General features: G+C 37.7%; 3 protein-coding genes across 3 annotated transcripts; 1 reads left to right on the top strand and 2 right to left on the bottom strand.

Annotated features, from left to right (window-relative positions):
• Window positions 1-1,606: 1,606 nt before the first annotated feature.
• LOC113289489 (uncharacterized membrane protein At3g27390-like) lies at window positions 1,607-5,284 on the top strand. The gene is made up of 9 exons (XM_026538753.1): window positions 1,607-2,052; window positions 2,234-2,342; window positions 2,433-2,616; window positions 2,712-2,845; window positions 3,511-3,799; window positions 3,888-3,994; window positions 4,080-4,245; window positions 4,411-4,859; window positions 4,952-5,284. Exons 1-9 carry the CDS (start codon window positions 1,968-1,970, stop codon window positions 5,103-5,105), a joined length of 1,677 nt encoding a protein of 558 aa, XP_026394538.1. The 5' UTR covers window positions 1,607-1,967; the 3' UTR covers window positions 5,106-5,284.
• Window positions 5,285-5,371: 87 nt separating this feature from the next.
• LOC113289490 (probable carboxylesterase 2) lies at window positions 5,372-6,580 on the bottom strand. Its single transcript, XM_026538754.1, has one exon. It carries the CDS (start codon window positions 6,444-6,446, stop codon window positions 5,448-5,450), a length of 999 nt encoding a protein of 332 aa, XP_026394539.1. The 5' UTR covers window positions 6,447-6,580; the 3' UTR covers window positions 5,372-5,447.
• A 5,214-nt stretch (window positions 6,581-11,794) lies between these two features.
• On the bottom strand, window positions 11,795-13,177 carry LOC113289488 (probable carboxylesterase 2). Its single transcript, XM_026538751.1, has one exon. The coding sequence runs from the start codon at window positions 13,127-13,129 to the stop codon at window positions 12,086-12,088; it is 1,044 nt and encodes a 347-aa protein (XP_026394536.1). The 5' UTR covers window positions 13,130-13,177; the 3' UTR covers window positions 11,795-12,085.
• Window positions 13,178-13,719: the final 542 nt, after the last annotated feature.

Below are 13,719 nucleotides of genomic sequence, written 5' to 3'. Positions count from 1 at the left end.
CTTAAATGAATGTTACCTTTCCTTACCAGCTAATTTCCACTTAAAATAAATGTTACCTTTCCTTAGAGCATCCACAGTCATGACCAAATTCGGGGACTATACCCAAATTTGGTCCAAAAACCAGCCACAGTGGAAGGGACTAAAGCTATATATGGTATGGAAAATTAGGGTTTGAGACTAAATGTAGTCACTAACCGGACCAAATCAACATATAGTGGGGCGCATGTATTAATAGCGTTTGAGATTAGACGCAAGTATAATGAACGTTTGTATCCAGGCGGAAATAAAACCAACGTTTGAATGGGGCGCAGTTATTAGCTCCGCCCAGCCAAACTCATATAATACCTGCGCCTCACACCAGGCGTGGTTAATATATCCGCCCAAAATGGGGACCTGTGTGTTTGTCGTGTAAAACGTCCCATGAAACGCATCTTTTATCCCCGTCTCACTCCATGCGTTTGTAATACTTACGCCCCTATCCAAGCGTGCACAATACCAGCGTCTCATACGTACGTTCACAATACCCACGCCTCACTGTCATACGCTCGTTATACTTACGTTTAACTTGGGGCGCTATTATATCGTCCGCCTGATTAAATTTTAGTCTTTCACCACTGCATTTCACCTCCACTATACCCAATTTTTTTTAGCTTTTAGTATGGCTTTTAGTATTTAGTCCCCTTCATGACTGTGGTTGCTCTTACCAGCTCTTTTCCACTATCAGTATGGTTGAGAGAAACAAATGTATACGCGAGCATAGCGGTTACAAAATACCATGACAACACGCAACACCTATAGGGAAAAGGACCTCATGTTCAGTCACACAAATTATACAACAGTAAACTAAATACTAGTGATTTTTTTTTTTCATTGGGCTCATAAAATCTAATAGGGTCTAGGAGTAGTTGGTAAATTCTGGGAAATTCAAGTTGGTTGACGAAGAATTGTTGATTACATAGGCAAATTGTAATTGATTTTCATGGTTGACTACTAAGTTTCATAACCTGTTGATTATTATTAGGTTGTTAATGACTGAATACAATAATAGTTTGGAATATTTGGATCACAAACGAGAGGAGTGCGCACAATCACTCACCATCCCCGATAATCTACTTGGAAATTCCTCTATATGGTCAGTATCACTTTATATTTTAGATTAGATATTCTTCTGACATTTCTTTTTCTAATGAGGTTTAAATTCTAACTGGACGAAATATGTTACAAAATTGCATTGCAAAGAATCACCCTAAAACTGATATCCCTTTATAAATCATCAAAAATCTTACCCAACGGGTAAATTAAAAAAAAAATGCATACTCTTTTATCTGCTCAATAAGAGGCATGCTATATTTAGAAGATTTTTTAACAACTCCACTAAACAGTGTTCTTCGTAATTTCTCGAGGCACGCAAAGAAGCCAGTCCAGTAGGGCCAACATAGGCGAACAGGATGGCACTAAGCGCTCTTTTTCTGTCTGGTCTTGTCTTCTCGTGATGACACATGAAATATCAGAGTCAGTCATTGATTGCGTTTCTAGTCTTGTTAGAACAGATCATAGACGAAGAGACAAAATAAGACCCGCATATAATACCCAAAACATAGGAAGGAACAGTCGATTGTTCTGGAGAGAGAAGAAAAATACACAGCTAACAACTGGGGTTAACAGTTAACACCATTAAATAAACAAATCAAATCAAATCATCAGCGGCAGCAGCTTATATGTTATTACAACTCAATCAATAGTTGCAATTATTTATATATCTTGCGATTGTCCTTTACAGCGTTTCCTTCATTCCTTCTTCTGGTTGCTTTTCTTCTTGTTACTCACGTTTCTCTCCCCTCTATTTTATCGTGACGTTTTGACCGTTACAATCTCCAACACCTTCTTCTTCTTCTTCTTCTATCAGTTTCTGTTTCTCAGATGATGGTGGTGGGTTCAGTTGAATAGTACTTCTCTGTTCCAAAAAAATGTTCAATTCTATGGAAGTTTGGTTGAGGATTCTTTATGTTGTCTTTTCTTTTTGTTCTGCTTTAGTTCTGGGTGCTATCAAAGGTAAAACCCTCTTTATTTTTCCTCCAATTTTTTTTTTTGTCTTCTGAAAGACCCTTTTTTCTACATTTTAATTCAGTTTTAGAGAAATTTGATTGTGGGTTTCTTTGATTTTTTTAGCTTGAATTTTGATTTTTATGCAAGGGTTTTCTTCTTATGTTTTGCTATGATTTTGATGCTGCAGGTGTATTAGTAGGCCCATTTGCTAGTTTAATCTTAATACTTGGAAATGGTGGAGTGATTCTTGGGCTCTTTCCTCCTCATGTTTATTGGACTGTTTATACGCTCACCCAGTTAGTTTCTTACTCCAATTCCTATACTTCTCATTAAGTGCAACTCAAACTTTTTGTGTTTTAATTGATGTTTGTTTCAAAATCATGCAGGACTAATCGGTTAGATGTACCTCTCAAGGTCGCCTTCTTGCTTACTTTACCGGCATTATTTGGATTATGGTTAGCTCTTGGAATCGCCGGCACTGTAATTGTGGGATTGGGTTATGGTTTCTTCACAACTTTTGAGGCCTTCAGACAAGACAGTGAATCAAGGAAATATTTTCACTGCTTAGTGGTAAAACTTTCAACTTCAACTTGCCCCTTTTGCAGTAGTTTTTGTTGTCGTAATTCTGTTTGAGATTTTACATTAGAAATTGATGAATTGGTTAGGATGGAACTTGGGGTACTGTCAAAGGGAGTTGCACAGTTGTCAGGGATTTCGCTGATATGTGTTATCATACATACCCGCTTTACTTGAAGGAGTTGAGGGAAGCATCTATTTCAGACGAACATCAAACTCTGAGGTATGTATGTCTACTCAATCTACTCGTTGTCATAGAAAATTCAACTTTAAGAGAATGTACAGATGTTAGCATTTTGAGAAGATACAATTAGAAAAATTTCCTTTCTGGCTGTCTCAAGTGGGTCAACAAATTATTTTTAAATTGCTATGACCTCTCTGTTGGACAGTCTGGACCTTATGGCGAAGAATCTGACTTTGGAATGTTTCGTAAAACTAATGGGTGACAAATCAAGGAGTACTATAATATGCTCTATAAGATATGCAAGTTCAATTCACACAGAATCAAACTTTGTACAGATGGCTAATCCATTATCTATGACGTGGATACAGAATCTACAGATCCCAAATCCATAGAATGGTGTCATCTTTAGTCGATATAATGTTGGTAAAGGAACCAGATGTATGCTGCGTAGGGTGTTAGCCTGTCAGGGAATCATAGTCAATAGGTTGCATTGTGTTGATTATTTCAAATAACTTCTGCTAGGATGATAGCCTTTGATTTTCGGCTGTGTCTGATTTTGAGTTTCTTCTTTCATCATTTTATTATGGTTAGAGAAAAAGAGGAAATGGTTGTTGATAAGAGTTATATTTGCATTATGATCAGTACAAACAGTGTGCTGAAAGGATTTAGTCTCACTCGCACCCTCACCTTGAAACCTTGTGCAGGTCAGTACATGTTCCCGCATGTATCATCGTGGGGTTGATGGGACTCATCATTGAGATTCCTCTTTATACCATCATTGCAGTGGTAAAGAGTCCATACCTGCTTATCATGGGCTGGTATAGGTTGCTACATGACCTAGTGAGCCGAGAAGGCCCCTTCCTTGAAACAGCTTGTATACCTATCGCCGGTTTAGCAATCCTTCTGTGGCCACTTATCGTTGTTGGGAGCATCTTATTGTCTGTTTTCTCAAGCATCTTCATTGGGTTGTATGGAGCAATTATTGTATATCAGGTTTATTCTAGCTTCAGCTCTCATTTCTTACTTAACAGTCGGTATTCCTTGTAATAAGCTCAACTTTCCAGTCTGTTCAATGGTGTAGGAAAGATCTTTCAGGAGAGGTTTAGCTTATATAGTTGCGATGGTTGCCGAATTCGACGAGTACACAAATGATTTGCTTTACCTAAGAGAAGGGTCCATACTTCCAAAGTAAAATTCTGCGAACTATTTGTTTTCCTTTTGGAACTGTCTTGTAAGTTCCCTCTTTAATTGCCCATGTCACTGCTCAACACAGGCCCCGGTACAGGTCGAAAAAGTCCTCTCACGCAGGAGACTTTTCCGTCGGAAGTAGTCGTCCTGGCAAGTTCATTGCTGTTATAGAAGCACCTGCAATGCTTATTGCAAATTTAGCACCATCGAGATCCGTTAGGGAGACAATACAAGAAGTAAAAATGGTGCAGGTATGCTTTACTTCTCTCAGTTTCATGTATATTCTTATGTAATGCCATCAGAGATAACTTTTGTACTGATGCCATTTGCTTATCATTAAATAACAACTACCACAACATTGTGTTTTTTTACCCGATGAATAATATTGGTTGTGGTTTATATTTCAAATACAACAGATATGGGAACATATTATGAGGTCTTGTGTACTGAGGGGAAAGGAACTGGTGGATGCTAACATTATATTGCCAGCTGACCTTGATGAATGGTCCAGGGTGAAGGGCAGTATTGATATCACCCTTGTCGGTGTTGGCCTTCCTAGCTATTCATTAATGCAGACTCTCCTGGACTCTATCGCAGCTGGAGCAGGAGGTTTGTTAATGCTTGACGGCATCGAAGTCAACCATCTAAATGTTCCCCAAGACAGACTACTGGAATGGTTTTTTTCTCCTATTTTAGTTTTGAAGGAACAGATAAAGGTTATAAATCTCTCAGAAGGGGAGTTAAGGTTTTTGGAGAAGGTTGTTCTTTTTGGTACTGATACTCGGCGTATGGAAACTTGGGACAACGGCAGTATTGTTCCCGACGATGCTCTAAGGACTGCTCAAATTCAAGGTATCAGCAGAAGGTAAGGACTAGTCTTACATCTTCAAAACTGTGTATTTAAAATTTTAACGCCTCTTCTTCTCATATTACTGGTGGATAACGATGTACTTGCAGGCTGATGGGAATGACGAGAAGTTTATCAAAGTTTCCAACCTATAGAAGAAGATTCAGCCGTGTAGTGAAAACTTTGGTCGCTTATTCTTTAGAGAAGAGCAGTTCAATAGGATCCATGTCTCCGAGATCAGCTGCTTCCATAGTGCTTGTATAGGGTGAAAGCATACTCAGATAATTTTGTGCATATTCTTACAAATTGTTTTGTCTTTTTGGGGTCTCCTCTATATGATTGTAAGGAGGAGGGAAGATATCCTTCCATTACCCTTGTAATTTCAGTTCGATCAGAAAAATTAGCCTTGTAATTTCATAGTCAGAGAAAAGCTTTTGTTTTCGGAAATTTGGTTTGGTTATCTTTTTGTTCAAGTGGTTGAATTCAACTTTTGCCTGTAACTCACAAAAGAACAGGTGAACAAATGGAAAGACACTGAGAATCTGCGGTTTGTTTTCATTTTATTAGTTGATTAGCAAAATCAAATTTACATGTTCTTTTTAGAACTTAATCATCTTGGTTGACGAAAGAAGCCAACCTTTTGAGCATGTTCACAGCATTCTCAGAACTGGGGTTAAAGAGATGGAACACATGACCTTCCCCTTCTGTCTCCATGGTCTCTATAACACCTTTCCACCCGCTCTTCCGCAGTAATTCACCATAAAACAGTCCCCTGTATCTCAACAAATCTTTCTCCGCAACACAAATCAACACCCTGTTGCATCCCAAATTCGAAAGATTGGGGTCTGTAGCTGGGTTAATAAGCGGGTCATCATTCCCTGTCGTCGATGGACAAACAGTGAGCCATAGCTTATCTATTCTTTCCCTTAAACTTCTGTCTCTTTGCTCCAGCCCTATAGGTTCCATCCCCCAGAAGTAAGGATGCACTAGAACAACTCCCAAAAATTTCAAGCCGTAAATTCGTTCAGAACTAATCCCAGCACGAATAGCCATGTTGTGCGCGATATTAGCACCTGCACTGTCACCAGCCAAGAAAACTCGACCGAAATCTGCATACTCATTCAACCATGTCTCAGGTTTTTGCCCATTACTAGTGGTAGCAGTAGAATGAGAAAGTACCCATTGCAAGGCAGTCCATGAATCCTCGTAGGCGACGGGGAGTGGATGCTCCGGGGCTCGTCTATACTCCACCGAGACGGCAACAACATTTGTTTCTGAAACTAATGAATTGACATAGTTGTGGTATTTAGGATTGAAGGAAGTGTTTGTGCAGAAAGCTCCACCATGGAAATAAATGAGAAGTGGAAGCTTATTCTTCTTCTCTTGCAATTGGTGAGTGCTTGATTTGGCAAGATACAGTCTTGCAGAAACACCAGTTTCAGAGACGATTACAACATCTTTGGATAAAACGCTTGATTCTGAATTTTTAACAATAGATGGAGGAACAAATTCATCTTGGTAGCCTGGTAACCTCTCTACTCTACCATCTTTGTATACCTTCAAATAGTGTAGAAGCTGATAAGCCAATTCATTGCTTCCCTCCATTATTTCTACAGAAGATGAAGAAAAATGAAATGAAAGAAACTAGATGGGATCTGATTGGATGAAGTTTATGGTAAAGTGGGGTTGGGTGATAATGCTGTCATGTCATTGCCGCTGTAATGTAGCACATGTTATAGCATATTGCAGTAAGTGGTCATTTATTGATCTGAGCAATTCTTCTAGAAAAAAGAGAAATACATGAGCAAATTTTGTCAAGCCCAACAAATGGGCTTTGATTAAAGCAAATCAGTTTCTAGTTGTCTTGATGCATAAAAGAAACCAAGAATTTCATCATGTTCACTGATGGAGCAGGGTGAAGGGCAGTATTGATATCACCCTTGTCGGTGTTGGCCTTCCTAGCTATTCATTAATGCGGACTCTCCTGGACTCTATCGCAGCTGGAGCAGGAGGTTTGTTAATGCTTGACGGCATCGAAGTCAACCATCTAAATGTTCCCCAAGACAGACTACTGGAATGGTTTTTTTCTCCTATTTTAGTTTTGAAGGAACAGATAAAGGTTATAAATTTCTCAGAAGGTGAGACTGTAATGATTCTAACAAGCTTTAGAATCATTACAGTCTCTTTGGATGCATTCCTTTCAACTTCAGAGTCAGACTTGACAGTAAGGTAGTCAGGGTAACACTTTTCAATGTCTGTCTGTTTCATTGGAACACTGGGTTCATCTATATTCGATATTGACAAATATTTCTCTTTGATTGATTTCATAGGAACAAAGCTTTTATTTTTGGCAATGCGTTTATCAGAGATAACACTTCTGTCCATATCAGATCGCTACAAACACAGATTTTTAAGGTCTTTAATGTGTTTGCATGCTCTAATACCAAATTGAAAATGCGGGGGTACAACAACCACACCCAAAAATCCGTTTGGAAATCTGAGAGAACTTACTCTAATATACTTTCTATAGAATCAACTAGACAGTCAGACTCAATCTAGAGAAAAGTTTATATCTCTATCTCTCAATTCAATCTGCAATTAGCAAATAGAAAATTGCGAGCCTGATTGAATATAAGAGAAGTAAACTTGAACGGTACCAAAGACCAATGTTCAAAGATCATTCAATCTCAATCAACAATCAAAGGTTGGATTTCCTAATTGATCGATACAATGCACAACCTGTGATATTTCAATTATATAACAAAATATAATGCAGAAAAGAAATAACACAGAAACCAGAATTTTGTTAACGAGGAAAACCGCAAATGCAGAAAAACCCCGGGACCTAGTCCATCTTTGAACACCACACTGTATTAAGCCGCTATAGACACTAGCCTAATACCAATGAACTTCAGACTGGACTGTATTTGAACCCTAATCAATCTCACACTGATTCAAGGTACAATTACGTTCCTTACGTCTCTGATCCCAGCAGGATACTACGCACTTGATTCCCTTAGCTGATCTCACCCATAACCAAGAGTTGCTACGACCCAAAGTCGAAGACTTGATAAACAAATTTATCTCACACAGAAAAGTATATAGAATGAATAAATATGTATCCCACAGAAATACCCAAGAGTTTTTGTTCCGTCTTTTGATAAATCAAGGTGAACAGGTTCCAATTGATAAACCAGTCTTATATTCCCTAGGAACAACCTAGTATTATCAATCACCTCACAATAATCTTAATCTACTAGCGAAACAAAATATTATGGAATCATAAACGATGAGACGAAGGTGTTTGTGATTACTATATCTTGCCTACCGGAGATATTAATCTCGAGCCAATTATTCCAATTGTACTCAACATGATAGAAACAACAAGATCATATCATGCAACTTGAGAGAAAATCATTGGGTTTGGCTTCACAATCCCAATGAAGTCTTCAAGTCGTTAACCTACAGGGTCTCGAGAGAAACCTAAGGTTAAAGGAGAATTGACTCTAGTTTATGCAACTGGTAACACACAGAAGTGTGGGGATTAAGTTTCCCAATTGCTAGAATTCTCCTTTATATAGTTTTCAAATCAGGGTTTGCAATCCAAGTGACCTTGGTAACAAAGCATTCAATATTCACCGTTAGATGAAAAACCTGATTCAACCAAGCTAATATCTTTCAACCGTTAGATCGGACTTAGCTTGTTACACACAAATGAAATGTACCCTCATTTAGGTTTATGTAACCGTACCTAAACGTGTACACCATGTTGACTCAACAATAGTTAACCGAGGTTAGCCATATGATCACTCTCATATCAACCTTGTTCATCTTAAGCATAACTAGTTCAAATGACTCAAATGAAACTAGTTAAAGGGTTGTTCAATTGCTATATTCTCATAGAAGTATACAAGAACACAATTGAAGAAAAATCGGTTTGATTCACTCGAATCAATCCATGAACATTATATCCACGGTTTGCAAAGATTGCATACCTTATTTTATAAATGTTTATTTTCATGAACATAACCGATTTTAGAACTTTAACCTTTAGTATGCAAACGGGTATACATACTTGAAATACCCGGACCAAGATTGGGTTTCACCAGCACGCAAACGGGTACGCGTACTTCCAATCCCAGTAGAAATATTCGGGCATGAACCTTACACCAATACGCGAACGGGTGCGCATACTTAGGTTCCAGGATTTCTCAAGCCAACAGGTATGCGTACGGGTACGCATATTATGGTTCCCGGACATGGATTACATATGTGCAAGAGTACACAACATGACATATCCAATAATGGTTAAGTTTGCTAAACTCTTATTTCAATCATTGAAACTTTCTTAGAGGATGACAATAACCGTTTTCACACACTATTAGCATCAAAGCAATTTTCAAGTTATTGGAATAATCATAACGAAACATTCCAAGTCTACACCAAATGAATTTTTTTTTGACACGATCCGCGACCGGATTCGAACCTCTGACCTAACAACTTGAGAGTTCGACCCTAGCTAACTGAGATAGCCCCAGTTGGTTTACACCAAATGATTGTATCACAGAAACCATGTAAGATGTTACTCGTTAATTTTCACATGATCATCTTTTGACTTGCGTCAAGAATATAAGATGAACTTGGTCAAAGCGAAAGCTTTGCCAACACATATTCCGAGAAACATTTAAGCGAGTTAAACTCAGCTCGGAATCTCAAATGTGTAATATAGAAAACTATATCATAACACGACTTATGGCTCTATATAGGAGATAGAGTAGAAATAGACTTTCCAAGTGATAGATGAGTTTCAGTCTCCACATACCTTTTGTTGATGAAGTTTCACAAGCTCTCCTTAGTAGTTCTTCGTCTTCAAATGATGAACGCGTGAAGTCTAAGGCTCAACTACACAACTATGTCCTAGTCTGAGACATCTATAAGTAGATTAGAAATCAAGACTTATAGTTTTGATCACTAACGTTGACAAACATGCTTGAGATAGCAACGCATGCGAGTTCGACCGAGCAGTGCTCTAACAATGCCAACCACCAGACCACTTGGTGATTGGCAATAAGGTATCATTAATAAAAAATTTGAATAATGGTGTACACATAAGTTAATTCAAATAAAGTATAATTTTGAACAATTATGTAAACTAATCATAATTTTGAAATAAAGGTGAAAAAAATCTAAAGTTGAGTACATTTTCCGTTCCAATGTTGAACTTTCATTTGACAAACATCATGTGTTCAATGCTTAGTGGGAACTTTTGAGGAATTTTTGGGTGTCATAACTACCCTGCGCACATCCTAAAGTTGATGAATTCATATTAAAACCTACTAATTTAAACTTTACCAAGTTTCGTATTTATATGAGAGTAAGAATATTACTAAATTCCCCGTATTAAACGAAGAGGGTGGATCCGTGGACAGTATTATATGCACACTAACATACAAAACTCAAACGACAATGAATTTAAATCTAATATTTTGATAATACGTTTCTCTTATAAGACTCTACATTCTTACCAAAATTGAGCATAATTTGAGACCTATAACACAACCATTTATCCCTTTGAAAATCATTCGTTGAAGTTTAATGGTTGAAATAGGATCTTCAAAAGGCGGAGGAAACATATAATATTTTCGATAAGTACACCACCAATAATTTAACAGATGCACGTCATGTAACAAACACTTATACAATAATCACACATTAAATAAAGGCAGTTATAACATAGGTTATTTCTAGCATTGACAAATAAGAACTGACATTATGCACTTCCCTCCAGTTTATAACGTCAAAGGATATGATGTTTCCTCATTTACACGTGATATCCATAGCGCGTGACCATAATGCATACCAATTTTGTTTAATACTCTCTCCGTCCCACTCCTAAGTGACCTATTTGAAATTTGCACAATTTTTAAGGCAAGCAAGTAAAATATTACTTTTAAGCATTTTTTACAATTATACCCTTATGAATAATAACTATCGAAATTTAGAAATGGTTTACCTCTCAAAATACTCCACGGATGTTCGCAAACTTCATACCATTGAAAAGCATTTTAAAACACCTACGTAACGAATATAAACATGCCTATCAAATTATGCATATTTCGTATATTCTTTATAATTAACTAAAAGGATAATTCCGGAATATCTCATTGTTTAATGATATAGGTCACTTATCATTGGGACAAAATCCAAAATCAAATAGGTCACTTAGGAGTGGGACGGAGGGAGTAGCTTATTTTGAGTTGGATGAAACATTTTTTTGAAATGGTACATACATTTAAAGAAGAAAATCGGTGTGCTTTGATTGAGCAGTATGACAGAGGGGAGATGAACAGTCATCGTGACCGTGAGATCTGATATCTAAAATCATCTTTTCTAAATCTTTCATTATTTGTTTTTTCATAATCTAATCTGTTTTCCTATTTGTTTTAATGACCTTCCGTTTCACCGGTTTATGATCTAACTACCTAGATCGTTGATTCATGTGGATGAATCTTGTGCAAAAATAAGTTTTTCTGATCTTATTCCTTATTGATATTTGCACTATATTTTGCTTGATATCGGTTTTATGTGTAAGATATTCTTTTGGTTAATAAACTGGGTACTAATGTCTTGCTAATCGTTTGATTTGCAGGTGGATATTTTGTTGAACCAGTGGTGGCATTTGTAGCAGTGGTACTGGAGTTTCTCCCCTTCTGTAAAACAGTGGTGTTTGATTTCATCCTTGTCATAGTTTTATCTCTTTTGTTGATTCCCGGATAAACAGTGGTGTTTAGTGGACTATAGAGTTTGAAATTCTGATTTCCTGACTAATCCTTTCTCTTTCATTTACATTGTTCATCCACCATTACCCGTTCCTTTCTCCGTCTACTGTGGATCGGTCATAGGCTCACAATGACTCATTCCTGGAATACTTTCCTAACTTACACCCGTATGTTTAGGAAAAATTGACTTGGAAGGTACTTTCCTTATTCGTCTCAAAGTGAAACCGATTATCTTTCTCCCTTATTCAAGGGTCAGTCAAACAACTCTTTTATTGTTAAGAAAGATATCAGTAGTATCTCTATATTTGGATACAATAATGTTAACAAAAATAGTATGCTGATCTTTTTGTTCGATCCTGGTATTTCCTATACTGCAACTACTACAAGAAAAAGAAAGCTAAATATCACCTGATTCAAGAAAATGGTGCTAAGGAGGTGGAGTTCAATCTATCCACATGCTGATTTTCAAGATGTGAACAAGAAAGAACTTGATTTATCGAAGAAGCAAAGAAGAATTGACATCAAGGAAATGGGTTTTTCATTACCCGGTAACTTCAGAGCATTTTCAGAACTGGGGTTATGCAAATGGAACACATGACCCTCTCCTTTAGACTCCATAATCTCAACGACACCTTCCCAACCACTTTTCTTCAGTGTCTCATAATAAAACCATCCTCTGTCTCTCAATAAGTCTTTCTCTGCAACACATACCAACGCTTTGTTGCATCCCAAGCTCGAAAATTTTGGGTCAGTTGCAGGGTTGATCAGCGGGTCGTCATTACCGGCTGTTGTTGTTGGACAAACCGTAAGCCATAACTTGTCTACTCTTTGCTTCAAATCCATGTCTAATTTCTCTACACCAATTGGTTCCATCCCCCAAAAGTGAGGATGCACTAAAACAACCCCCCAAAGCTTCAAACCGAAAATTTGCTCAGGTGTAATTCCAGCACGAATTGCCATGTTGTGTGCGATATTAGCACCGGAACTGTCACCACCCAAAATAACTTGATTGAAATCAGCATGATCACTTAACCAGATCTCATGGCCTTGTTGATCGGACAGAGAGTGAGAAAGTTCCCATTTTAAGGCTGCCCATGAATCTTCATAAGCCACAGGGAGAGGATTCTCTGGAGCTCGTCGGTATTCCACCGAGACGGCAACAACATTTGCCTCTGCAACTAAAGAATTTAGATAATCGTGGTATCTAGGATTCAAGGTGGAATAGGTGCAAAATGCTCCGCCGTGGAAATAAACGAGAAGGGGAAGCTTCTTCTTCTGTTGCTGCTCCTCTGCGTGGGTGATTGACTTGGGAAGATATAGTCTTGCAGACAGACCAGTTTGAGGTACAATTACAACATCTTTTGATGAAACACTCATTTTCAAATCTCTGAAAATCGATGGAGGAACAAATTCATCTCGGTAATGCGATAGCCTCTCAACTCGACCATTTTTATACACCCTCAAATAAGGTAAAAGTTCATAAGCTAATCCAGAATTAATTGCCTCCATTGTTATGTACAAAAGAAGAAGAAGAACAATATCAAGATGATTAAATGAGATCGGTATACTTATGCAAGAACAAAGTCAACGTGCAAATCTCATTGCAAACATAAGATGTGAAATTCTATTTTGCTTTTTTTTTTATGGGTTTCATTGGCTGTAAAATGGTTCTTTTTCTAGTGGCTAGCAGAATAATTTACTATTGAACTCTACTTTTGCCTGCTGTGAGGAAACACTTGGAATATTGTTTATCTATTCAACATTTGAAGTCTAATATAGGGCTGGTATTCAAGATTCAAACCTTGTTTGACCTGATTCCCACAAGACAAACCGCGTTTCATCATGTGCACACCAATTTCATGGAACACATTGGACATAAGGAACTCATGGGACACATGACCCATCTCAGTGAGTCAATGAACTCCACAGCTCCTCCGCAGGCACTCTTGTCAAGAGGTTCATGATAAAACCATCTCCAACTAAAACTGTCATTTTCAGCAACAACAACAACTAGAGCCCAATGGCAACCCAATCTCAAAAGATTTGTTAGCCACACAGGATTGAAAATGGGTCGTCACACACCCTGTTGTAAAGGGGAT

Source organism: Papaver somniferum, chromosome 6 (genome assembly GCF_003573695.1).
Source record: "Papaver somniferum cultivar HN1 chromosome 6, ASM357369v1, whole genome shotgun sequence".
Classification (NCBI taxonomy): domain Eukaryota; kingdom Viridiplantae; phylum Streptophyta; class Magnoliopsida; order Ranunculales; family Papaveraceae; genus Papaver; species Papaver somniferum.
This window is presented reverse-complemented; position numbering and strand designations above follow the sequence as displayed.